At 37.2% G+C, this 26,229-nt stretch overlaps 2 protein-coding genes across 5 annotated transcripts in view; both read right to left on the bottom strand.

Moving 5' to 3' along the window:
* Positions 1-1,083: 1,083 nt before the first annotated feature.
* rack1 (receptor for activated C kinase 1) lies at positions 1,084-5,609 on the bottom strand. Its single transcript, XM_058063260.1, has 8 exons — positions 5,385-5,609; positions 4,866-5,037; positions 3,035-3,182; positions 2,837-2,932; positions 2,538-2,648; positions 1,675-1,815; positions 1,373-1,483; positions 1,084-1,196 (listed from the first exon to the last, which is right to left on the bottom strand). Exons 1-8 carry the CDS (start codon positions 5,491-5,493, stop codon positions 1,131-1,133), a joined length of 954 nt encoding a protein of 317 aa, XP_057919243.1. The 5' UTR covers positions 5,494-5,609; the 3' UTR covers positions 1,084-1,130.
* Positions 5,610-6,353: 744 nt separating this feature from the next.
* Positions 6,354-26,229, bottom strand: part of LOC131110289 (collagen alpha-1(XXIII) chain) — a 132,315-nt gene continuing 112,439 nt past the window's right edge. For 3 of the 4 annotated variants that reach the window (XM_058063255.1, XM_058063252.1, XM_058063253.1), the window contains 20 exons: positions 21,570-21,596; positions 21,422-21,448; positions 21,302-21,355; positions 21,151-21,210; positions 21,020-21,055; positions 19,649-19,726; positions 15,020-15,064; positions 14,869-14,913; positions 14,699-14,779; positions 13,316-13,369; positions 13,074-13,148; positions 12,981-13,007; positions 12,841-12,900; positions 12,686-12,757; positions 12,574-12,600; positions 12,436-12,489; positions 11,447-11,533; positions 11,195-11,296; positions 10,738-10,776; positions 6,354-9,529 (listed from right to left, as the gene is read on the bottom strand). In XM_058063255.1, the coding sequence (XP_057919238.1) occupies positions 9,527-9,529; positions 10,738-10,776; positions 11,195-11,296; positions 11,447-11,533; positions 12,436-12,489; positions 12,574-12,600; positions 12,686-12,757; positions 12,841-12,900; positions 12,981-13,007; positions 13,074-13,148; positions 13,316-13,369; positions 14,699-14,779; positions 14,869-14,913; positions 15,020-15,064; positions 19,649-19,726; positions 21,020-21,055; positions 21,151-21,210; positions 21,302-21,355; positions 21,422-21,448; positions 21,570-21,596 (1,053 nt within the window). In that variant the 3' untranslated portion in view covers positions 6,354-9,526. The remainder of the gene's footprint in view (positions 9,530-10,737; positions 10,777-11,194; positions 11,297-11,446; positions 11,534-12,435; positions 12,490-12,573; positions 12,601-12,685; positions 12,758-12,840; positions 12,901-12,980; positions 13,008-13,073; positions 13,149-13,315; positions 13,370-14,698; positions 14,780-14,868; positions 14,914-15,019; positions 15,065-19,648; positions 19,727-21,019; positions 21,056-21,150; positions 21,211-21,301; positions 21,356-21,421; positions 21,449-21,569; positions 21,597-26,229) is intronic. The other variant, XM_058063254.1, reaches the window with a different exon arrangement.

Below are 26,229 nucleotides of genomic sequence, written 5' to 3'. Positions count from 1 at the left end.
AGTGTTTTAATTTTAACTTTTTAGTCCCATTTTATGCTCTTAGTCTTCAGCTTTTAACTCCAGTGTTTTGTTTTTATCTTGTTAGTCCTATTTTATGCTTAGTCTTCAGCTTCTAACTCCAGTGTTTTGTTTTTATCTTTTTAGTCATATTTTTTTTGCTCTTGGTCTTCAGCCTTTAACTCCAGTGTTATGTTTTTATCTTGCTAGTCCTATTTTATGCTCTTAGTCTTCAGCTTTTAACTCCAGTGTTATGTTTTTATCTTGTTAGTCCTATTTTATGCTTAGTCTTCAGCTTCTAACTCCAGTGTTATGTTTTTATCTTTTTAGTCCTATTTTATGCTCTTAGTCTTTAGCTTCTAACTCCAGTGTTTCCTCAGGGGGGGTTCTCCACACTGGGGTCCCTTCGACACGGCCGACTGGGGGTTCCTCCCTTTAATGAGGGGGTCCGCCCGTCTATCGGAGTCGGAGGGGCCCGGTGCTGGTCCTCCGATGGCACGGCCTGCAGATCCTCCCAGTGTGGACGGCCCCAAAGGTGGCGTTTCCTTGTTCCTCAGTGCCATGCCATGTCTCACTACTGTGTGTGATTGTGTGTGTGGGTCTAGTATGGAGGGTGTGAAAGAGGGGCTTTCTTTTTGCTTCATTTGTGGAAATTGTTTTAATTCTGTAAAGCACTTGGTGTTGCATTTCTTTGCAGGAGAAGTGCTATACAAGTAAAGTTGATTTGAATACTTGGGTTGTTTATATTGTTTTTCTATATTGTGTATTTTGTACTGCTTAACTGACTCTGTACTCTTGCTGTGCAATACAAATTTCTCCACTGAGGGACGAATAAAGGCATATCTTATCTTATCAAACACTTATTTTCTGTGCAGTTTAGTTTATGTATGAACCTTCATTACAAGCTTTTGATCATAAATGTTATATGCAGGGTTAGAAAACAATCATATCTACAAGTACAAAAATGTCAGGTTTAAGGGAGTCCTTGAAGTGGATTTATTTCAATTTCCGATACACTGTAACTTATTTCAAAATGAAACAATAAGAAAAACACACAAAAAGCATTAAATCCACATAAACCACACATTCTTTCAAACTGTCTTTTATTCAAAGTTAACTTTGATGAAAAGTTCTTATCGGGTTCCAATAGTAACCTGCCACACTCTGATAAGGTTGTCAGTGTAGCCAGCAAACAGAGTCTGCAAAAAAAAAATAAAAATTAAATCTCAAATATTGTTATTTTATACAGTAATACTATATTTCCCCCTCATATTTGCAGGACTGTCACCATGAGACATCAGAGCTTAAAGTGAATGGGTATAATCACCGGGGGATTTACAAAGAGTCGCTGTGTATATAAAAAGCAAAACATTACCTGTCCGTCAGCAGACCAAGCCAGAGAGGTGCATTGTGGGGGCTCAGCCTTGCTGTTTGTGCTGATCACCTCCTGTCTCAGCTCGTCCACGATAATCTTACCCTCCAGATCCTGTACAAATAAAATGTGCGTGCAGTCAGTAAATATCGAGGAGGTTCATACAAAACCAGGAAGTCGGTTCCCAAAGCGCTCAGAAACAGCCTCATTGTCATCAAATAATACAGTTGGCATTGGTCTCATTGATCCATCATCGCTTTTAAAACATACACACAGCACGGTCGGCATTGAGAAAGTGTTTTTACCCAGATCTTGATACTGGGGCCGGTGGCGGCACACAGCCAGTAACGGTTGGGGCTGAAGCAGAGGGCGTTGATGGTGTCGCCGCTGTCCAGGGTGTAGAGGTGCTTGCCCTCATTCAGGTCCCACAGCATGGCTTGACCGTCCTGAAGTGGACAAAACAATCCAAGTAACATTGCTGTTCAGCCTCTTTATCATCAACGGCAGGGGTCTCAAACATGCGGCCCGCGTAAGTTTGATATGGATGCTGTATGGTATCATGTACCCAGAAAAAATTATTACGTTTGATTAATGTTCATGTTAAAGGTTATATAACTAAGTTATCCTCCCTATCCATGTGGAAGTGGTAAGTTTTTGGCTTTTTTTTTTTTAAGTTTAAAGGAAATAACTTGGAGGCTACCGTTTAGGTCGCCAGCTCTCTAGTTTGCGAGTTAGCATGAGTCTCAAGACCATGCATTTGCGCAATATGTTGTAAATCAGGGGTCACAAGTGGCCCGCAGGACACCAAGTTTGAGGCCTTGATATGAAAGTTTAATGTTAGTGCGGCCCCGCGCAAGTTTGATATGGATGCTGTATGGTATCATGTACCCAGAAAAAATTATTACGTTTGATTAATGTTCATGTTAAAGGTTAAATAACTGTTAATAGTTATCCTCCCTATCCGTGTGGAAGTGGTAAGTTTTTTGGCTTTTTTAAGTTTAAAGGAAATAACTTGGAGGCTACCGCTTAGGTCGCTAGCTCTCTAGTTGCGGCCCAGTCTCACCCAGACCCTAGCTCCAGTGGCCCCCCCAAGTAAATTGAGTTTGAGACCCCCTGATCAACGATGTACAGAATTGATTAATTAATTGCGTTGAGAGCGAGGCGTTACCTTTCCACCAGATGCACACAGGGAGCCATCAGGCGAGACGGTCACCGTGTTCAGGTAGCCAGTATGGCCGATGTGGTTCGTCTTCAGCTTGCAGTTGGCAAGGTTCCACACCTTTGGGAACAATCAACCGTTATGTGTGGCATCACGTAGAGTCGGTCACATGATCAATTGTGTACGATGTGCCCTCATATGGAAAAGGTTTCGTCAGCGTGAAACTCGGATAATACATGCAATAAATGAAAATCATCGGGCGTACGGCATCACGTCTCAGTGGGAGTGGGGGAAGTGGGGTAGCGTACCTTGACCATCTTGTCCCAGCCACAGGACACAATAATGGGGTTGCTGCTGTTGGGGGAGAAGCGGACACATGACACCCACTCAGAATGGCCTTCATCCTAATCACGGAAAAACAGAATATATATTTTTTAATCGGAAATGTCAATTAGCCGGGGTGGCAGCACACTTCAGCCGCCCCACCCATCCACCCACCCACCTACCTGGATCGTGTACTTGCAGACACCAAGCGTGTTCCACAGCTTGATGGTCTTGTCCCGGGAGCCAGACACAATTTGGCGGTTATCGGCGGAGAAGGCCACGCTGAGGACGTCCTTGCTGTGTCCCACAAACCGGCGAGTGGTGGCGCCACTGAGGAGACACAATACGAAAGTTGAGAGGAATATTGAACTGCATCGAGTCCGAGGTCGGGAAGAAATCATGCATGCAATTACACCTCATAATTTGCATAAACTCTGGTCTTATTTTGTAAAAATAAATACAAAAAAATAAGAAAACGTTAAAAAAATTTAAAATTAAATTCAGTGTATGTCGTTCGACTTACATACAAAACATACCGACTTGCCCCCACCTCTGCCATCCAGAATGATTTTCGCTTATTAAATTATGTTTTTAAATGTAATATTGCAGTTATGGCCAGAGGAAACACACTAATGTAGGTTCTTACAAACATTACTGCATTTGAAACTTGTACATATTACACATGTTCTACTATAAGACAATGGTATTAACATGGGTTCTATGATTTTGGCTTATTAAATTATGTTTTTAAATGTAACATTGCAGTTATGGCCAGAAGAAACACTAATGTAGGTTCTTACAAACATTACTGCATTTTAAACTTGTGCATATTACACATGTACTACTATAAGACAATGGTATTGACATGGGTTCTATGATTTTTGCTTATTAAATTATGTTTTTAAAAGTAATATTGCAGTTATGGCCAGAGGAAACTCTAATGTAGGTTCTTACAAACATTACTGCATTTTAAACTTGTACATATTACACATGTACTACTATAAGACAATGTATTGACATGGGTTCTATGATTTTGGCTTATTAAATTATGTTTTTAAATGTAATATTGCAGTTATGGCCAGAGGAAACACTCTAATGTAGGTTCTTACAAACATTACTGCATTTTAAACTTGTACATATTACACATGTACTACTATAAGACAATGGTTTTAACATGGCTTCTATGATTTTTGCTTATTAAATTATGTTTTTAAAAGTAATATTGCAGTTATGGCCAGAGGAAACACTAATGTAGGTTCCTACAAACATTACTGCATTTTAAACTTGTACATATTACACATGTACTACTATAAGACAATGGTATTAACATGGTTTCTATGATTTTGGCTTATTAAATTATGTTTTTAAATGTAATATTGCAGTTATGGCCACAGGAAACACTCTAATGTAGGTTCTTACAAACATTACTGCATTTGAAACTTGTACATATTACACATGTACTACTATAAAACAATGGTATTAACATGGGTTCTATGATTTTTGCTTATTAAATTATGTTTTCAAATGTAACATTACAGTTATGGCCAGAAGAAACACTAATGTAGGTTCTTACAAACATTACTGCATTTGAAACTTGTACATATTACACATGTACTACAATAAGACAATGGTATTAACATGGGTTCTATGATTTTTGCTTATTAAATTATGTTTTTAAAAGTAATATTGCAGTTATGGCCAGAGGAAACATTAATGTAGGTTCTTACCTCTATGTACCTCTTCTGTACTACTATAAGACAATGGTACTAACATGGGTTCTATTGCTGTTGAGTTAACCATTACACTTGTTAATAAACTTCCTCATATACTTCAAATCATTATTAAATACTTCCGATTACCACATTGTCCTCTATGCATAAAAAAACTATAAGAAAATAAAAACTATAATAAACTATAATAAAATTTACAGGACTTAAGTACCTCAGAATAATCTACAGAGATATGAATCAGTAAGAGGTTGAAGGTTCATCTCCCTATGCTGACAGGTCTTACGTGGTAAGGTCCCACAAGCGGAGGGTTCCGTCCCAGGCTCCGGATAGAGCAAACTGTCCATCCGAGGAGATGACAACATCACTTACAAAGTGAGAATGGCCCTTCAATGAGCGCTGGGGGACGCCATAGTTCGTTTCATCGCGGGTCAGCTTCCACATGATGATGGTCTTGTCTGCGGGGAATGGGCACTATTACTTTACAACGGATACAGAGTTTTGGGTCAGGGATGATACATTAACGAACAGTGCTAATTTTATGGACACACCGAGTTTTACTTAACGCTTCAGCCACGCAGTCATTTTGTGGTTACAGGTGACCGCAACCGCGGATAAACCTTTTTCTTACACCCGACTAGCTTAGCCAGAATGAGTCAATACCCGTTATGAATGCACGACTTCTAATGTATGTTCGGTAAATATTCACCATAAGTCTCGTTAACTTACATGACGACAGCTAACTTAGCTAGCTTACTTATGCTAGCACAGCCATGTTGTCGAAGCCGGCGGGGGGAAAACTCACCTCGGGACGCCGACAGAATCATGTCGGGATATTGAGGCGTCGTGGCAATTTGGGTGACCCATCCACTGTGCCCTTTAAGGGTCCCCCTTACTGTCATCTGCTCGGTCATTTTGGCGTTGTTCGGTGATGCCTACGACAAGGATGGATTCGGATTTTTTAGAGGTCCGATTTTACTTAGGTCCTCATCGCATCGGAGAACAGAGGAAAAGGAAGTAGCGACCCGGATGCAAAAATTATGAGGGAGGTGAAAAGCCAGCAAAGGATGCTGGGAAATGTGGAGGTTAGTCGAAACAGCGCCACACAGGCGTAAGACGGTACTACAGTTAAAAAAGTTATTTTTAAATGTATTAAATTGGTTCATTAAGTTATTGTTTTAAATTAAATTTGTATTTCTGTTCCACGCAAAAGCACCATGACATACTTTTAAATGAAGCACATTATTTTACTTAAAGGGATATTTTAAATTCATATTTAATATATCCCTTGTATAATATAATATAATATAATATAAAATTTGATTTTTTACCCCAAAATTATAATAATAAAATAAAATAAAATAAAATAAAATAAAATAAAATAAAATAAAATAAAATAAAATAAAATAAAATAAAATAAAATAAAATAAAATAAAATAAAATAAAAAATATATATAATTTGATTAATATATTTTGATTGACATTTTTTACCCAAAAATAAAATGAAAGAAGGTAGAGAACGTATCTATGATACATTACTTTCACTTGTCTATCATAAACAAAGCTGCCATTATATAAATATAAAAAATATTTTTTATTGTTGTTGCTTTTACTTATGCATGGCAGTACACTACCAAAATGCTAACTATTACTAAATATGTACTACAATAATCAGACAGAAATGAAAAGGATGACTGAATTATTGAATAAAAAAATGAAGTATTCTGTTTTATTTCATGAACTGACATGTTTGACAAACACAAACACGAAGAAAAAAAAATATGTTTCACGCCAGCTTTATTAGAAACTGAAAATCAATGATCATATTCAAATTGTCATGTTCATGTCTAATAATTTATACTTACTAAGACATACGGGACAAAAAAAAAAACGCATGAAATCATACTTTTATTTTAGTCTGCATGTTAAAATAACCAAGTTACACATACTGTATATTTAAACAACAACAATTACAAAAATAGCTTAATTCTCTTACAACCAAATACACACCCAAAACATTCTCCCAAAGTCAAGCTAATACTGCGATATTAGATTACTGGCTACAACACCAAACAATCCAGTCGTTGGGCTAATGTTAAAGATTCCATTAAGCCTTAAAAGTGATCTGCGGAGGAAATCAAATGTTGACAGCTTCCAGTCAAATCGAAAAAAAAAAGTGTGCATTACAGAGAAAACACTTCAACCATTCATATGACTAAAATCAAATAATTAAGAATACACAACATTTTCCTGGTACAATTACGTGAATAAAACTTTATGTACATAAAGTCAATTGAATGCACTGAAAGTGAAAGAATAACGGGACTCTGGCACTTTGGTGATTTCAAATCCTGATTAATAATACAGAAAAAAACATTTTAATACAAAATAAAACAGTGTACTTTATCTGGATTGCATACAAAGAATTGCAATGTGCATTGGAGAGAACAGTCAGCCCACCAGCCGAGGTCAAGCAAGGTCCAATAGAGTCCCCGAACTATTTGGATTCAACCAGTCCTTGGCTAGACGACTGAGCATCTCAGCCAGACTCATAATAAAACTATATATGAGAGATATTAATTAAAACAGACACATGCATGTTGCAGTACCCATCCAGAACAAAGTAGTTCTTCAATAAAATTTTGCTATTTTAATTTTTTTTTAGGCCCTATTCTTATATAATATCACAGTACAGTATGTCTTAAAACCTTACATACACTGTATAGGAAGCCGACTCTAAACACATTCGTTAATATCCAGTAAATGTGATGCAAACACCAACCAATAAAGGTTCTGTAACATTTTGTCGGAAATTCAAATAAGGCACACACACATTCATATTAAAAAAAAAAAAAAATCCACATAACTGACCCAAATGTCATACTTTAGTCGGTTAGTTCCTCAGGTTAAATGACTAATATTCATTCAAAACTATCATACAAACAACACATTTAAGTCAGCAGCAACAGCGAAGCAAAAGAATGAAAATCTCCTGATCAGTCAATAAGTGAAAAAGGGTGTCCTAACTTTTTCCATCAATGGCGACGTACTAAAAAAAAACTAGAAATAATGAAAGACATTATATTTTTTAAAACGGCCAAAAATGTTATATTTGCATTTCTGTACATTGTGCCTGAGAGGGGTTTTGTTTTGTGTCTATGATGCGCCACGGGCCAATAAAAAACTAACCACGGGACACATCAGTTTTAAGGCAAAAATACAGATTGTTCATTGGTGCACTGGTTTACCGTCAATACTGTTGTGGCTACTTCAAATATTAAAAAAAAAAAAAAAAAACACGGGCCGATAAAAAACTAACCATGGGACACACCAGTTTTAAGGCAAAATACCATCAATACTGTCCTGGCTACTTCCAATATTAAAAAAAAAACACGGGCCAATAAAAAACTAACCATGGGACATATCAGTTTTAAGGCAAAAATACAGATTGTTGATTGGTGCACTGGTATACCAACAATACTGTTGTGGCTACTTCAAATATTTAAAAAAAACCACGGGGCAATAAAAAACTAACCATGGGACACATCAGTTTTAAGGCAAAAATACAGATTGTTGATTGGTGCACTGGTTTACCATTAATACTGGCTACTTCAAATATAAAAAAAAAACACGGGCCAATAAAAACCAAACCATGGGACACATCAGTTTTAAGGCAAAAATACAGATTGTTGATTGGTGCACTGGTTTACTATCAATACTGTTGTGGCGACTTCAAATATTAAAAAAAAAAAAAAAAACACGGGCCAATAAAAACCAAACCATGGGACACATCAGTTTTAAGGCAAAAATACAGATTGTTGATTGGTGCACTGGTTTACCATCAATACTGTTGTGAATACTTCAAATATAAAAAAAACACGGGCCAATAAAAACCAAACCACAGGACACATCAGTTTTAAGGCAAAAATACAGATTGTTGATTGGTGCACTGGTTTACCATCAATACTGTTGTGACTACTTCAAATATTAAAAAAAAAAACACGGGCCAATAAAAACCAAACCATGGGACACACCAGTTTTAAGGCAAAAATACAGATTGTTGATTGGTGCACTGGTTTACCATCAATACTGGCTACTTCAAATATTAAAAAAAAAACACGGGCCAATAAAAACCAAACCATGGGACACATCAGTTTTAAGGCAAAAATACAGATTGTTGATTGGCAAAAATACAGATTGTTGATTGGTGCACTGGTTTACCATCAATACTGTAATGGCTACTTCAAATATTAAAAAAAAAACAAACAAAAAACTGCATAGGAATGCAAAATGTAACTGGCCGAGAAAGCACATTTCTACTGCCGCATTAAAAAATAAAAAAATCAGTAAAAAGCCTGCAAAATACGTCGTAATTATGCAGTTAATTCTTCCCGTAATACCCAAGCATAATACTGCACGTGCTGTCAATGCTTCCTTCATCAGTCACAGCATCCCGGGGTGGGGAATCGCGGAAGTGGATTTGTCGCCCCCTGCTGGAGAGTCTCCATTATGGAGCCTTTTAAGTGTTCATGGCGACACCAAGGCAGTGCATGTTGAGCTCCCGCCTCCTTTAAGTGTTCCTGTTCTCCAAGCAGGCCCTCACGGCTGAACGAGACGCTTACGTTTAAGCTTCTGCCTCGCCATCTCCTCCTTTTTTTCCGGAAAAACAGAGAGGAAAAAGACATCCAAGCATCCAATCAGCCTGTGTCGGTCAGCCTTTGTTAGTAACGACACTTTCGACTCCCAACACGATGCATCTGGTCCCGCTTCCAGTTCAGTTCCTTAAAGCGTGGCTGCTTTTTTTTTCTAAACAACATGGATCTCTGGAGTTCTTAATAATACCGTGGAGGTGTCCATGCTTCAATATATTATATAAAAAATGAAAAGGTAATCAGTTGCAATATATACCATAACAATATGTACAGATTCCATGCTGCTGGTTAGTCATCACTGCAAAAGAAGACAACAGAGGGGATACGGTTAGTTGTTTAGTCATACCAAAACAGAAACAAATAGGGGTGTCCAACATCTGGTCTCTGACTGGTAAAACATCACACGACTAATCCTGAAGTACGACACCTCGATCAAGATTATCAGCCAATGATGACCTCATTATTATATAGGTTATAGGTTATATAGGATGTTTACAGTAAAATAACCTATAATAATAATATTAATTATTATTATTATAAATTATAATACATATTATAATAATGTAAAATGACCTATAATAATAATATAATTATTAATATAATAATAACAATAATTATTATTATTATTAGGTTTAGGCTATTATAGGTTATGTTACATAATAATAATAATATAATAAATATATATTATAATATTATGAGTATTATAATAATATTATAATTACTAATATAATAATAATAATTATTATAGATTATTTTACTATAAATATCCTATAACCTTTATAATAATAATAATTATTATTATTACTATTATTATTATAGGTTATTTTACTGATATTGAAATGATATATACTGTATATATTGTGAGGAACCAAAAATAATAACTATAATAATAACATATAATAATAATTATTATTATTATAGGTTATTTTACTGATATATAAATTATATATACACTGTTTATATTGTGAGTTTTTATAATAATAATAGTTATTATTATTATTATTATTATTATTATTATTATTATTATTATTATTATTATTATTATTATTATTATTATTATTATTATTATTATTATTATTATTATTATTATTATTATTATTATTATTATTATTATTATTATGGTGGACAATGAGACTGGTTCACTGATCGCCATTATCTTAAAATTAAAATGACAACTGTGGCTCGCGGCTGCCTCTCTGCAGGTCACTAGCGTGTGTGAGTGACAGGAAGAAAAGCTCTGACCGGCATGAGTAAATCTCTAGACCACAAGAATTGATTTTTTTTAAAGCTGTCTTATATTCCGGCGAATATGTTTTTTTTCTCTTATCACCTACTGTATAATAGAAAACTGCAATATAGGCTGTTTTTCTTAAATATATAATTTTGTACACCCATGCATTAAACTCACTGTAGGTCTTCCCGGTATCAAACCAGCACACACATTCCACTCTCACTTAGCCATAATGCAAGGCTATTATATAGACAAGATGCCCGTCCAAACCGTACCTTGTGCCAGCAGCCTGGTATGGGCAGCCCGTCGTGTCCCTGCATGGAGACAACAATAGAAAAATTCTTATTAACAAGCTAATACATTGTATTTATTGAATATATTTATATATAATTCATCTTCTATGACAGTAGAATGTTTTTAAAAAATCAGCAAATGTTATTATATATGATGTGATATGTTTGTTTACTGTTTATAAGGTGTTAATATAATGTTAATCCTAAAGTTATTAAAGTAATTAATAAATCCAGGCTTATTCGATGTGTGAAATTATACACATACTATATGTCAGGATAAAAAAATTAATAATTTCTTCCCTCTTTTGTCACTTTTAGATAAAAGAAGATAAAAAATCCATTTTAATATTCCATAGTCTTTATTAGTGAGAACACATAACATGTTGTGATTGAGGTAAGGAAGGAAAAACAGAAATACTGTAGAGCAGAAATACCGTACCACAGGACAAAGGGCCACAGGGGCAGAAGGAGGAAGAGGAGGAGGAGGAGGAGAAGAGAGTGCTCCTTCCGCACGAGAGACATCTTTTTTGTCATCACAACCCTGTCAGCAAGAGTTAGTTACACAACTCGGAGGAAGGACGTTAGATAGATAGATTCAGGACTCAGATGGAGATATAGAGGTTGGTGGTATGGTGTGTGTGTGTGTGTGTGTGTGTGTGTGTGTGTGTGTGTGTCGGTGGAGGTCACATACCACAGGACAAGGTTGGTCCAGACCAGGAGGACCTTGTTCTCCCTTCTGACCCTTCAGTCCTCTCTTTCCGACGCTTCCTCTGTCTCCCTGAATGACACAAGATTGATAATAAATACATTTTTTCATAATAAATGAAAGTGAACTCGACAATGGACTGCACGGCGGACGAGTGGTTAGCGCACAGACCTCACAGCTAGGAGACCTGGGTTCAATCCCACCCTCGGCATGAGTGGGTTTTCTCCGGGTACTCCGGTTTCCTCCCACATTCCAAAAACATGCTAGGTTAATTAGCGACTCCAAATTGTCCATAGGTATGAATGTGAGTGTGAATGGTTGTTTGTCTATATGTGCCCTGTGATTGGCTGGCCACCAGTCCAGGGTGTACCCCGCCTCTCGTCCAAAGACAGCTGGGATAGGCTCCAGCACCCCCCATCACCCCTGCGGTAGAAAATTAATGAATCAATGAGTTCTCCTCCTATTTTGTGTGGAAGTGGTAACTTTTTGGCTTCTTATTTTGTCGGTCCCCACCCTTGGCCATCTCTGTGTGGAGTTTGGATGTTTTCTCCGGGTACTCCGGTTTCCTCCCACATTCCAAAAACATGCTAGGTTAATTAGCGACTCCAAATTGTCCATAGGTATGAATGTGAGTGTGAATGGTTGTTTGTCTATATGTGCCCTGTGATTGGCTGTACCCTGAATCTCACCCGAAGACAGCTGGGATAGGCTCCAGCACCCCGGTGAGATGTTAAATTAAATTAAATTAAATTAAATTAAATTAAATTAAATTAAATTAAATTAAATTAAATTAAATTAAATTAAATTAAATTAAATTAAATTAAATTAAATTAAATTAAATTAAATTAAATTTAAATTAAATATTTTTATTTTAATTTATTGGATGAGCCAAATACTGCAATAGATCAGTATATACAGTAGGTGTGTGTAAAAAAAAAATGAATTTTTGACATTTCTGCATATTTTGTACCAACCTTCTCCCCTCGTTCCCCCCTGTTTCCTTTCTCTCCCATAGAGCCTGGCAAACCCTGTAAATAATGACATCATAACATACAATTCAGGATAAAATATCTAAAATATTAATATCATATTCCATAACTCCAGATACTCACATCAAGTCCAGGTTCCCCTGGTCTGCCCTGTAAACACAACACATGATTCATACAATGGATTCATACAATAACATGGAAAACGTGTTAAATGTCTTAGTATTATGATGCCTACTCTTTCTCCTTTAGCCCCAGGTAGACCCACTAGGCCGGGAGATCCAGGTGAACCAGGAAGTCCGTCTAATCCCTGCAGTGGGAGCATAAAAACACATTCATCATACCACATGGTTTGATTCCTCAACAATCAACCTGAATAATTCCGTTACTCACGTCTGTTCCTGGTGCACCAACGTCACCCTTCTCCCCTCTGATTCCAAATCCTGGCTCCCCCTGCATTGCAGTAGAGGAACATGAGTACCAAGTAACACGTCATACCTTCATTATTACGTTGTTGTGTACTTTATACTCACCTTAGGTCCAGGCATTCCGTGCAACCCCTAAAAAACATAATTATTATATGACTACTAATACTGACAGTATGATTGTATGATATGAGAACTCACCATAGCTCCAGGGGACCCGGGTACTCCAGGCGGGCCTGGTGGGCCAGGAAGACCCGGTTGGGAAATCATTTGAACCTGAATAAAGAAACGTCATCTTTCATTGTGATGCTGTGATGTCTGGTGTTTTCTGATGTATAATTGCTAATATACATACAATAATACATGATGCTCTATATATGAAATATATATATATATATATACAGTACATACAGTACTCATCCCAGTAAGGAAATGACACTCACCAGGTTGTCATCCAGTCTGCAGTCGCCCTTCTCTCCTTTCTGTCCATCAACACCCTAAGAAACAACATGCGAGATTCATTGAAAACTGTTTATGCTTTAAGCGGCAGTTGCTGGAGCCTATCCTAGCTATCTTTGGGCGAGAGGCGGGGTTACACGCTGGACTGGTGGCCAGTCAATCACAGGGCACATATAGACAAACAACCATTCACACTCACATTCATACCTATGGACAATTTGGAGTCGCTAATTGACCTAGCATGATTTTGGAATGTGGGAGGAAACCGGAGTACCCGGAGAAAACTCACGCATGCACGGGGAGAATATGCAAACTCCACAAAAAGATGGCCGAGGGTGGGGAAAGACAAAAATAAGAAGCCAAAAAGTCACCACTTCCACACAAAATAGGAGGAGAACTCATTCATTCATTCATTTTCTACCGCTTATCCTCATGAGGGTCGCAGGGGGTGCTGGAGCCTATTCCAGCTGTCTTTAGGCGAGAGGCGGGGTACACCCTGGACTGGTCGACATAAAGACAAACAACCATTCACACTCACATTCATACCTATGGACAATTTGGAGTCGCTAATTAACCTAGCATGTTTTTGGAATGTGGGAGGAAACCGGAGTACCCGGAGAAAACCCACACAGAGATGGCCGAGGGTGGGGAAAGACAAAATAAAAAGCCAAAAAGTTACCACTTCCACACAAAATAGGAGGAGAACTCATTCATTCATTCATTTTCTACCGCTTATCCTCAATAGAGTCGTAGGGGGTGCTGGAGCCTATCCCAGCTGTCTTCAGGCAAGAGGCGGGGTACACCCTGGACTGTTGGCCAGCCAATCACAGGGCACATATAGACAAACAACCATTCACACTCGCATTCATACCTATGGACAATTTGGAGTCGCTAATTAACCTAGCATGTTTTTGGAATGTGGGAGGAAACCGGAGTACCCGGAGAAAACCCACGCATGCACGGGGAGAACATGCAAACTCCACACAGAGATGGCCGAGGGTGGGGAAAGACAAAAATAAGAAGCCAAAACGTTACCACTTCCACACAAAATAGGAGGAGAACTCATTCATTCATTCATTTTCTACCGCTTATCCTCAATAGAGTCGTGGGGGGTGCTGGAGCCTATCCCAGCTGTCTTCAGGCAAGAGGCGGGGTACACCCTGGACTGGTCGCCAGCCAGCCAATCACAGGGCACATATAGACAAACAACCATTCACACTCACACCCCGCCTCTCGCCCCAAGACAGCTGGGATAGGCTCCAGCGACCCTCGTGAGGATAAGCGATACAAAATGAATGAATGAATATCTTTTTGGATTCTCCAGGTGTACCTAATAAACTGACCAGTGAATGTATCTGACTGCTTACCGCAGGCCCCGAAAGCCCCATCTCTCCCTTTTCTCCTCGATCCCCTGGTGGTCCCATTTCACCGATGTCACCTTTAAATCCCTGGTGGCCCCCGTCCAAAAAAAGTACCAATGAATGGCTACCAGCCCATAATATATGTACAGTATTGTTACAGCTTTTCCTCTACGTACCATCTCTCCATCCACTCCAGCTGGCCCTGGTAAACCGAGCTCCCCCTGATGAAAGCATATAAACACTCTTAGTGTATGAACTTAAACATAAACAATATTAATTTGACTCCATTATGTTCACTTTAAGATAATAATAATAATATTGGCATACCTTTTCTCCTGGAGGACCTTGGGGGCCAGGTGGTCCTGGTGGGCCCTGGTGAAACAAGCCAAAGGTCGGTCAATGCTAACTCAAAACTTAAATTTTGGAGTCAAAAACGATACGGGTATAAAATGCTAAATAAGCTATGATTTAAACGCATGCAAGCAAACTTAATAAAGCGTCCATCGGTCATATTCTTGCACACGCATGTAACATATATGAATGACAGGAATCTCCCGTGCATGCTAGATCCACCTCAGAGCCAATTTGTATGCCGGTTGGTGACAGACAGCTCCCTTAAATCAAGCTCTTAAATCTCTGCATCCGCAAGAATCCACCTTGCTACACTTATTACTTTCCCCTCTGAAGTCCTCGGCCATCTTGAAGTCATAAAAAAAAAAAAAAAAAAAAAGGAAACCACATTGCCTCCTGAAGGTGTACATGGCGCTCTGTGAGCTCCTTCCTAATTTACGACATTGTGTTTGTCTTCTATTAAAACCATGGAAAGCACGGCAACAAAGCATAACAACCCATGCAAACAATTAAATAACAAATACAAATAAGTACAACAAATAAGAAGCCAACAAGTTACCACTTCCACACAAAATAGGAGGAGAACTCATTCATTCATTCATTTTCGACCGCTTATCCTCACAAGGGTCGTGCTGGAGCCTATCCCAGCTGTCTTCGGGCGAGAGGCAGGGTTACACCCTGGACTGGTCGCCAGCCAATCACAGGGCACATATAGACAAACAACCATTCACACTCACATTCATACCTATGGACAATTTGGAGTCGCTAATTAACCTAGCATGTTTTTGGAATGTGGGAGGAAACCGGAGTACCCGGAGAAAACCCACGCATGCACGAGGAGAACATGTAAACTCCACAAAAAGATGGCCGAGGGTGGGGAAAGACAAAATAAGAAGCCAAAAAGTTACCACTTCCACACAAAATAGGAGGAGAACTCATTCATTCATTCATTTTCGACCACTTATCCTCACAAGGGTCATGCTGGAGCCTATCCCAGCTGTCTTCGGGCAAGAGGCGGGGTTACACGCTGGACTGGTCGCCAGCCAATCACAGGGCACATATCGACAAACAACCATTCACACTCACATTCATACCTATGGACAATTTGGAGTCGCTAATTAACCTAGCATGTTTTTGGAATGTGGGAGGAAACCGGAGTACCCGGAAAAACCCACGCATGCACGGGGAGAACATGTAAACTCCACAAAAAGATGTCCGAGGATGGGGAAAGACAAAATAAGAAGCCAAAAAGTTACCACTTCCACACAAAATAGGAGGAAAACTCATTCATTCGTTCATTTTCTACCGCTTATCCTCACAAGGGTCGTGCTGGAGCCTATCCCAGCTGTCTTCGGGCGAGAGGCGGGGTACACCCCTGGACTGGTGGCCAGCCAATCACAGGGCACATATAGACAAACAACCATTCACACTCACATTCATACCTATGGACAATTTGGAGTCGCTAATTAACCTAGCATGTTTTCGGAATGTGGGAGGAAACCGGAGTACCCGGAAAAACCCACGCATACACGGGGAGAACATGTAAACTCCACAAAAAGATGGCCGAGGGTAAGGAAAGACAAAATAAGAAGCAAAAAAGTTACCACTTGCACACAAAATAGGAGCAGAACTCATTCATTCATTCATTTTCTACTGCTTATCCTCACAAGGGTAATGCTGGAGCCTATCCCAGCTGTCTTCTGGCGAGAGGCGGGGTTACACCCTGGACTGGTGGCCAGCCAATCACAGGGCACATATAGACAAACAACCATTCACACTCACATTCATACCTATGGACAATTTGGAGTCGCTAATTAACCTAGCATGTCTTCGGAATGTGGGAGGAAACCGGAGTACCCGGAAAAACCCACGCATGCACGGGGAGAACATGCAAACTCCACACAGAGCGATCTCCGAGGGTGGAATTGAACCCTGGTCTCCTAGCTGTGAGGTCTGCACGCTAACCACTAGACCGCCGTTAGTAGCATTCTTAGCATCATGTATATGAAACCAATATGGCCGCTAACACAAATGAGCAACAGGCAGGTGGTTTGCTGAGAACTCCAGCTGAGAAAGTGTACGATTCGGTTTCAAGTCACCCCCTCCTTTGGTGCGAGGCTTCTGATAACATCTCAGGTTGGTGTTTTACCGACTTTTTTCGAATCATGCTGTTTTAGCCGCGTTGCATGCAGAAGCCCACAGCCGTGAGGGACTTGGCTCTGTGAGTAGTTCGCTTTAAATTAAACACACACTCCACGGCTGAGATATCCATCTTCTATTAGCATGTAGCCCAGGACTTGGTCGGACTCTCGTGTGCACGCAGGGAGGGATCTTAAATCGTGCACCAGCTGAGTAACGTGAAACACACACAGCCAGAAAAACTCCATGCTGCCAAAAAAAAAACACTGTCTGAAAAAAAACAAACGTGACAAAGGCTGTTGATGTTAACGCATGACTGAGTACTGCTCTGCAGTCTACACTTTATCTGATAGAACCGCGCAGCTGAATTGAATTTGCAGAGGCTGTGCATGACTTCCCGGACAAATATACAGGAATAGACAAGTTCGCTAGAAATCCCGCTAAACATGACATTTAATACGCTAAAAATTGAGATGATTGTGGTTGTGCGACTGTTGAAGTCTGTGTGAGTCTGCTCGGCTTCCTAATGTGGGGTTAGTCAGTGTTGGCACATCCAGACACCATGCAGAAACAGAAAACCTAAATATATGTATTTTTGACATTATTAGAGCCCTTTAAGCATTTGCACTCATATTACCAAATTTAGTATAGTACAGTAAAAAAAGCATTTTAGACATAAATAAGCCTTATACTTGCATTTGTTACTATAAATGTGGAAAGCAGAGTGCAACAGTACCCCCGTATTTATTAGGAATTATTGTTCCTCTTGTATATTACAAAATATAGTATATATAATACAGTAAAAAAGGCATTTAAGACGGAAATAAGCCTTATACTTGCATGTGTTACAATAAATGTGAAAAAGCAGAGCGCAACAGCACCCCCTGTTTTTATTAGGAATTATTGTTCCTGTTGTATATTACCAAATATAGTACATATAATACAGTAAAAACGATATTTAAGATGAAAATAAACCAAATACTTGCATGTGTTACTATAAATGTGGAAAGCAGAGTGCAACAGTACCCCCTGTTTTTATTAAGAATTATTGTTCCTGTTGTATATTACCAAATATAGTATATATAATACAGTAAAAAAATTATTTAAGACGTAAATAAACCAAATACTTGCATGTGTTACTATAAATGTGAAAAAGCAGAGCGCAACAGTACCCCCTGTTTTTATTAGGAATTATTGTTCCTGTTGTATATTACCAAATATAGTAAATATAATGCAGTAAAAAAGGTATTTAAGATGTAAATAAACCAAATACTTGCATGTGTTACTATAAATGTGGAAAGCAGAGTGCAACAGTACTCCCCGGTTTTATTAGGAATTATTCTTCCTGTTGTATATTACCAAATATAGCATATATAATACAGTAAAAAAGGCATTTAAGACATAAATAAGCCTTATACTTGCATGTGTTACTATAAATGTGGAAAGCAGAGTGCAACAGTACCCCCTGTTTTTATTAGGAATTATTGTTCCAGTTGTATATTACCAAATATAGTACATATAATACAGTAAAAATGATATTTAAGATGAAAATAAACCAAATACTTGCATGTGTTACTATAAATGTGGAAAGCAGAGTGCAACAGTACCCCCTGTTTTTATTAAGAATTATTGTTCCTGTTGTATATTACCAAATATAGTATATATAATACAGTAAAAAAAATTATTTAAGACGTAAATAAACCAAATACTTGCATGTGTTATTATAAATGTGAAAAAGCAGAGCGCAACAGTACCCCCTGTTTTTATTAGGAATTATTGTTCCTGTTGTATATTACCAAATATAGTATATACACAATACAGTAAAAAAGGTATTTAAGATGTAAATAAACCAAATACTTGCATGTGTTACGATAAATGTGGAAAGCAGAGCGCAACAGTACCCCCTGTTTTTATTAGGAATTATTGTTCCTGTTGTATATTACCAAATATAGTATATACACAATACAGTAAAAAAGGTATTTAAGATGTAAATAAACCAAATACTTGCATGTGTTACGATAAATGTGGAAAGCAGAGCGCAACAGTACCCCCTGTTTTCATTCGGAATTAGAAATCCCGCTAAACATGACATTTGATACGTTAAAATTGAGATGCTTGTGGTTGTACAACTGTTGAAGTCTGTGTGAGTCTGCTTGGCTTCCTAATGTGGGGTTAGTCAGTGTTGGCACATCCAAACACCATGCAGAAACAACTGCAGATTACCGAAATACTGATAGTGTTGATGGCCTGTCAAAACAAGAAATGGCAGCATGACTAGTTTTGTTTGATTCCTATTGAAAAACCTCATACATGTGAAATAACCACACAAAGGATACACTCATAAACTCCTGATCAATATTTTAAGACTATTTACATTACATTACACATACACAATGCGTCCCACTTTTGGGTTCAAACCCACCAGTTGAGAATCCCTGGTCTACTTTCCCATGTGATGTCACTCACCTGGAAAGCGTCTAGAAGCTTCCCATTGAAGTCAATAATGTCAGAGGAGCCTGCGATGCCTTTTGCACCAGGAAATCCCTAAAATGAGACAAGTCAAAGAAATTCAATACACATGAGATTTATTCCTGCAAACAATAGTTGACAGAGCTTTTCTTCTTGTCACTCACACACACTTCTGACTTGTACAGATGCAGTCAAGCGACACCCCAAAAGAAAAACAGGTTTCAAAGTTGTTAGCAAGTTAGCAAACAATAGTTGGCAGAGCTTTTCTTCTTGTCACTCACACACACATACACTTCTGACTTGTACAGATGCAGTCAAGAGACCCCCAAGAAAAAAAGGTGTCAAAGTTGTTAGCAGGTTAGCAAACAATAGTTGGTAGAGCTTTTCTTCTTGTCACTCACACACACACTTCTGACTTGTACAGATGCATCCAAGAAACACCCCCAAGAAAAACAGGTTTCGAATTTGTTAGCAGGTTAGCAAACAATAGTTTGCAGAGCTTTTCTTCTTGTCACTCACACACACTTCTGACTTGTACAGATGCAGTCAAGAGACCCCCCGAAAAAGAAAAACAGGTTTCAAAGTTGTTAGCAGGTTAGCAAACAATAGTTGACAGAGCTTTTCTTCTTGTCACTCACACACACACTTCTGATTTGTACAGATGTAGTCAAGAGACCCCCGAAAGAAAAACAGGTTTCAAAGTTGTTAGCAGGTTAGCAAACAATAATTGGCAGAGCTTTTCTTCTTGTCACACACACACACTTCTGACTTGTACAGATGCAGTCAAGAGACCCCCCGAAAGAAAAACAGGTTTCAAAGTTGTTAGCAGGTTAGCAAACAATAGTTGGCAGAGCTTTTCTTTTTGTCACTCACACACATTTCTGACTTGTACAGATGTAGTCAAGAGACCCCCCCCCCAAGAAAAACAGGTTTCAAAGTTGTGAGCAGGTTAGCAAACAATAGTTGGCAGAGCTTTTCTTTTTGTCACTCACACACATTTCTGACTTGTACAGATGCAGTCAAGAGCCCCCCCAAGACAAACAGGTTTAAAAAATTGTTAGCAAACAATAGTTTGCAGAGCTTTTCTTCTTGTTACTCACACACACACACGTCTGACTTGTACAGATGTAGTCAAGAAACCGCCCCCCAGAAAAACAGGTCTCAAAGTTGTTAGCAGGTTAGCAAACAATAGTTGACAGAGCTTTTCTTCTTGTCACACACACACTTCTGATTTGTGCAGATGCAGTCAAGAGACCCCCCGAAAAAGAAAAACAGGTTTCAAAGTTGTTAGCAGGTTAGCAAACAATACTTGACAGAGCTTTTCTTCTTGTCACTCACACACACTGAAGAAAAGTTTGAAAAACTCACCATGGGGCCCCGCTCTCCTATTGCTCCTGTATCACCCTGAGTAATACAGACACAAAGATAAATGCACCAAATGCAAGGAAGCACAATGCATAATAATTAATATGCATGCACTGTTAACCCCTTTATTTTACCTTCGACCCTGGTAGTCCATCCAAGCCTCGCTCTCCTTTTTCTCCAACACCCGCTTCACCCTATTTGATACACAGTAACCCAATAAGCCGAGTGGTCTAGTATATGACAAGTTCCATCTTAACAAGACGTTGGTGAGGATTGTAAATATACCTTTGCTCCAGGAGGACCCTGTGGTCCTGGATATCCTGGCTCACCATCTTCTCCCTATGATGATAAAATCATAATTTACATTTTTGCAAAACTAAATATTGAAGTCTGCGTCAATCTTACCGGCTTCCCAGGCGATCCTTGAGGTCCCTGAAGCAGAAATAAATTTATTAACTATATGATCTTTAGTAGTCATGATAATAAAAACAGATAATAATAATATGGCAACATTGCATGATTTGTATTTAAACATATTTAAAATGATATTCACCTCAATGCCATCACGGCCTGGAAAACCCTAAGACAAATAAATGGAAGTACATGAGTTTGACCACAAGATGTCAGTATTTAACAATGTACAGCATTGGGAATTGCTTCTGTATGGAACGTGCATGCAACTGGAAAACACAATATGTAAACAACAGTCTTCCATATGAGGGGAATAATCAATATCAATGTGAAGTGACGGCCTTCATAAGACACTTGAAGGACATTTTGGACATTGGGAATATCTTCTCACGTACCATGGTTTTCCATTCATATGTGTTGAAAAATATAAATACATTTAGGAATAAGAAATAAAAAAAAAGAATGGTGCAAGATGAGCAATAAGCCACAAATGCTAAGTACCAGCATCCCAGTTCTGCAAGTGATTAGACTCATTTCGAGTAAACACAACAATTTGTGAGGGCCACTTGGCCGTCTTAGCCTTTCAACATCTGTTACGAAGCGGTGCATGGCAGTGCATCTTATGAGCGCGCCAACTCTAAATATTGCCGTGCACTATTGCCACACACATATACAAACAATTGGGGCAATTTGAACCCGGAGAAATGTGTGTTGGAGTCGGACTTGAGAGTTGAGGTTATAAGCATTTAGCCTTGATGAATACATGCGGTACATAATGCATTGATGTTTGAAGTTGTGGTAGAAGATGGACTTAAAAACGGCATTTACTATTTTTGTAGACCCGATATTTTTTATCCCAATTAGTTTGTGGTTATTGAATGACTACTTCATAATTATTTTTAAGAAAAGTCAAATAAAATAGAAAATAATAAAAAAAATGTTCTGCTCATTGTGGTTGTTCAAGACAATAATCCCTCGCTTATCACAGTTAATTGGTTCCAGACCAGACAGTGATAAGTGAATTTCAGTGAAGTATGATTCATTTATTATAAATGACATATTTTCCTTGTTGGTTAATAGAAAACCTAAATATATGTATTTTTGACATTATTACAGCCCTTTAATTTGCACTCATATTACCAAATAGTACAGTAAAAAAAAGCATTTAAGACGTAAATAAGCCTTATACTTGCATATGTTACTATAAATGTGGAAGTCAGAGTGCAACAGTACCCCCTGTTTTTATTAGGAATTATTGTTCCTGTTGTATATTACCAAATATAGTATATATAACACAGTAAAAAATGTACTTAAGATGTAAATAAACCAAATACTTGCATGTGTTACTATAAATGTGGAAAGCAGAGTGCAACAGTACCCCCCTCGTTTTTATTAGGAATTATTGTTCTTGTTGTATATTACCAAATATAGTATATATAATACAGTAAAAAAAGCATTTAAGACGTAAATAAGCCTTATACTTGCATGTGTTACTATGAATGTGGATAGCAGAGTGCAACAGTACCCCCTGTTTTTATTAGGAATTATTTTTCATGTTGTATATTACCAAGTATAATATATATAATACGGTAAAAAAAGGCATTTAAGATGTAAATCAACCAAATACTTGCATGGGTTTCTATAAATGTGGAAAGCAGAGTGCAACAGTACCCCCCGTTTTTATTAGGAATTATTGTTCCGGTTGCACATTACCAAATATAGTATAGTACAGTAAAAAAACATTTAAGATTTAAATAAGCCATATACCTGCATGTGTTACTATAAATGTGGAAAGCAGAGTGCAACAGTACCCCCCGTTTTTATTAGGAATTATTGTTCCTGTTGTATATTACCAAATATAGTATATATAACACAGTAAAAAATGTACTTAAGATGTAAATAAACCAAATACTTGCATGTGTTACTATAAATGTGGAAAGCAGAGTGCAACAGTACCCCCCTCGTTTTTATTAGGAATTATTGTTCTTGTTGTATATTACCAAATATAGTATATATAATACAGTAAAAAAAGCATTTAAGACGTAAATAAGCCTTATACTTGCATGTGTTACTATGAATGTGGATAGCAGAGTGCAACAGTACCCCCTGTTTTTATTAGGAATTATTCTTCATGTTGTATATTACCAAGTATAATATATATAATACGGTAAAAAAAGGCATTTAAGATGTAAATCAACCAAATACTTGCATGGGTTTCTATAAATGTGGAAAGCAGAGTGCAACAGTACCCCCCGTTTTTTATTAGGAATTATTGTTCCGGTTGCACATTACCAAATATAGTATAGTACAGTAAAAAAACATTTAAGATTTAAATAAGCCATATACCTGCATGTGTTACTATAAATGTGGAAAGCAGAGTGCAACAGTACCCCCCGTTTTTATTAGGAATTATTGTTCCTGTTGTATATTACCAAATATAGTATATGTAATACAGTAAAAAAATGTATTTAAGATGTAAATAAACCAAATACTTGCATGTGTTACTATAAATGTGGAATGCAGAGTGCAACAGTACCCCCTGTTTTTATTAGGAATTATTGTTCTTGTTGTATAATACCAAATATAGTATAGTACAGTAAAAAGGTATTTAAGACATAAATAAGCCTTATACTTGCATGTGTTACTATAAACGTGGAAAGCAGAGTGCAACAGTACCCCCCGTTTTTATTAGGAATTATTGTTCTTGTTGTATATTACCAAATATAGTATAGTACAGTAAAAAAAGCATTTAAGACGTGAATAAACCAAATACTTGCATGTGTTACTATAAATATGGAAAGCAGAGTGCAACAGTACCCCCTGTTTTTATTAGGAATTATTGTTCCTGTTGTGAGATAATTCAAACCTGCAATAAAAGCATGTTGTTCCAGCAATCACATCATTACTGACACCTAGTGTATAATACTACTACATCAATGCATATTTTGAATACATGATATTGATATTCTAATAACACACCATACAGGCCTGTGAAATTTGAGATTTTTTTTGTAAAAAAAAAATAAATAAAAAAATAAAAAAAATAAATAAAAAATATAAAATTATTTAGGGGGGGTTAAGAACATTTTAGGGGGTCTGAAGCTCCCCTAAAATAGGCCACTGGGCTGTAGCCAATCTCATTAGTATATTTTAATTTATATATATTTATTTCTTACATATATATATATATATATATATATATATATATATATATATATATATATATATATATATATATATATATATATATATATATATATATATATATATATATATATACATATATTTATTATATTAATTTAATATATATATTTAATATATATATATATATATTTATATTAACTCTGACAAAACCTCCTTCTTTGTATGGTATATGCATTTAATGCATATAATACATGTAATATAATAGGGTGCAGTTGTGCCTAATTGAGCATCTATTGTGTTGATATTCCAAGATATTCCCAATCCGAAAGTGAGCAGTAAGCCGATGCTTGAAAAATAGCAGACATTCCTGAACTTCCTTTCACTTTATAGTGACATGACACATATGACAACATGACCGCACAAAACCGGCTCTCAGACATCTGCACACAACATGGCCGCCACCATACCAAGATTTGTTTCCCATGTGCAATTGTTCTTTGGCGAGGGAGCGCTTGTTTTACTCATCTGTTTAGTACTTATTGTCGACATGCTCTTCATTCCGTATGAACTGAGCTGCGTGTGGGAAAAATGATCCTGGGAAAGATAAAGATAAACGCCCCCCCCCCCGGTGAGAAGCGTAGCTATTGTTTTGGTGGTGGCGGAAAACTGCCGGTGAACTTGCCGCCATATCTGGTTCAGGGATGCGTGGCGATGGAGAGTTGGGGTTGGGGGGTCGGGTGGGGGGGGGCTTGTGGCTGCTGTCTTACACAAAACAGATGAAGCCAGGAAAGATGGTATGCTGGGAGATTTTAGGTAAACCACATTCTCGCTAGATTGAGTACAGTCGTGTCTCGCTACGCTGTAACTCTCACTCGATTGCCATTTTGCAAAAACGAATACACGATCGCAGTTTTGTGGTTGAATATGAACCATTATTAGTAAAAAAGTACTGCATATGTAAGCAAATTGTACATATTCATGGTCTAAATTAAGCAACATTAAACATATAAATGGCTAAGTCAACAAAACCCTAAATAGAAGGAGATGGATGGATGGATGGATGGATGGATGGATAGATAGATAAAATAATAAATAAATAAATATATAATAATAAATAAAATAATAGATAGATAACAAAGCTGTGAAATTGCCAACGAAATGTCGTTGTCTGGCTCCCGTATAATAATAATAGTAATAATAATAGTAATAATAATAATAAAATAAATAATAATAATCATAAAAATAACACAATAAATAATAATAAAATAAAAATAAAATAATAGATGGATAGATAACACCAGCTGTGAAATTGCCAACGAAATGTCGTTGCCTGGCTCCCGTATAATAATAATAGTAATAATAATAATAATAATAATAATAACACAATAAATAATAATAATAATAAAATAACACAATAAATAATAATAATATAAAAATAAAATAATAAAATAATAGATAGATAAAACAGCTGTGAAATTGCCAATGAAATGTCGTTGCCTGGCTCTCGTATAATAATAATAATAGTAATAATAATAATAATAGTAATAATAATAATAATAATAATAAAAATAACACAATAGATAATAATAGGAAAATAAAATAATAAAATAATAGATAGATAACACAGCTGTGAAATTGCCAACGAAATGTCGTTGCCT

This window comes from Doryrhamphus excisus, chromosome 23 (genome assembly GCF_030265055.1).
Source record: "Doryrhamphus excisus isolate RoL2022-K1 chromosome 23, RoL_Dexc_1.0, whole genome shotgun sequence".
Classification (NCBI taxonomy): Eukaryota; Metazoa; Chordata; class Actinopteri; order Syngnathiformes; family Syngnathidae; genus Doryrhamphus; species Doryrhamphus excisus.
This window is presented reverse-complemented; position numbering and strand designations above follow the sequence as displayed.

Excerpts from the sequence above, each read along its gene's own strand:
- rack1 (XM_058063260.1), bottom strand. The coding sequence starts at position 5,493 with ATGACCGAGCAGATGACAGTAAGGGGGACCCTTAAAGGGCACAGTGGA. Across the intron at positions 3,183-4,865 it reads CGCTTGTGGGACCTTACCAC|TGGCGCCACCACTCGCCGGT; the intron begins GTAAGACCTGTC and ends GTGTCTCCTCAG. Across the intron at positions 2,649-2,836 it reads GCTGGGACAAGATGGTCAAG|GTGTGGAACCTTGCCAACTG; the intron begins GTACGCTACCCC and ends TTGTTCCCAAAG.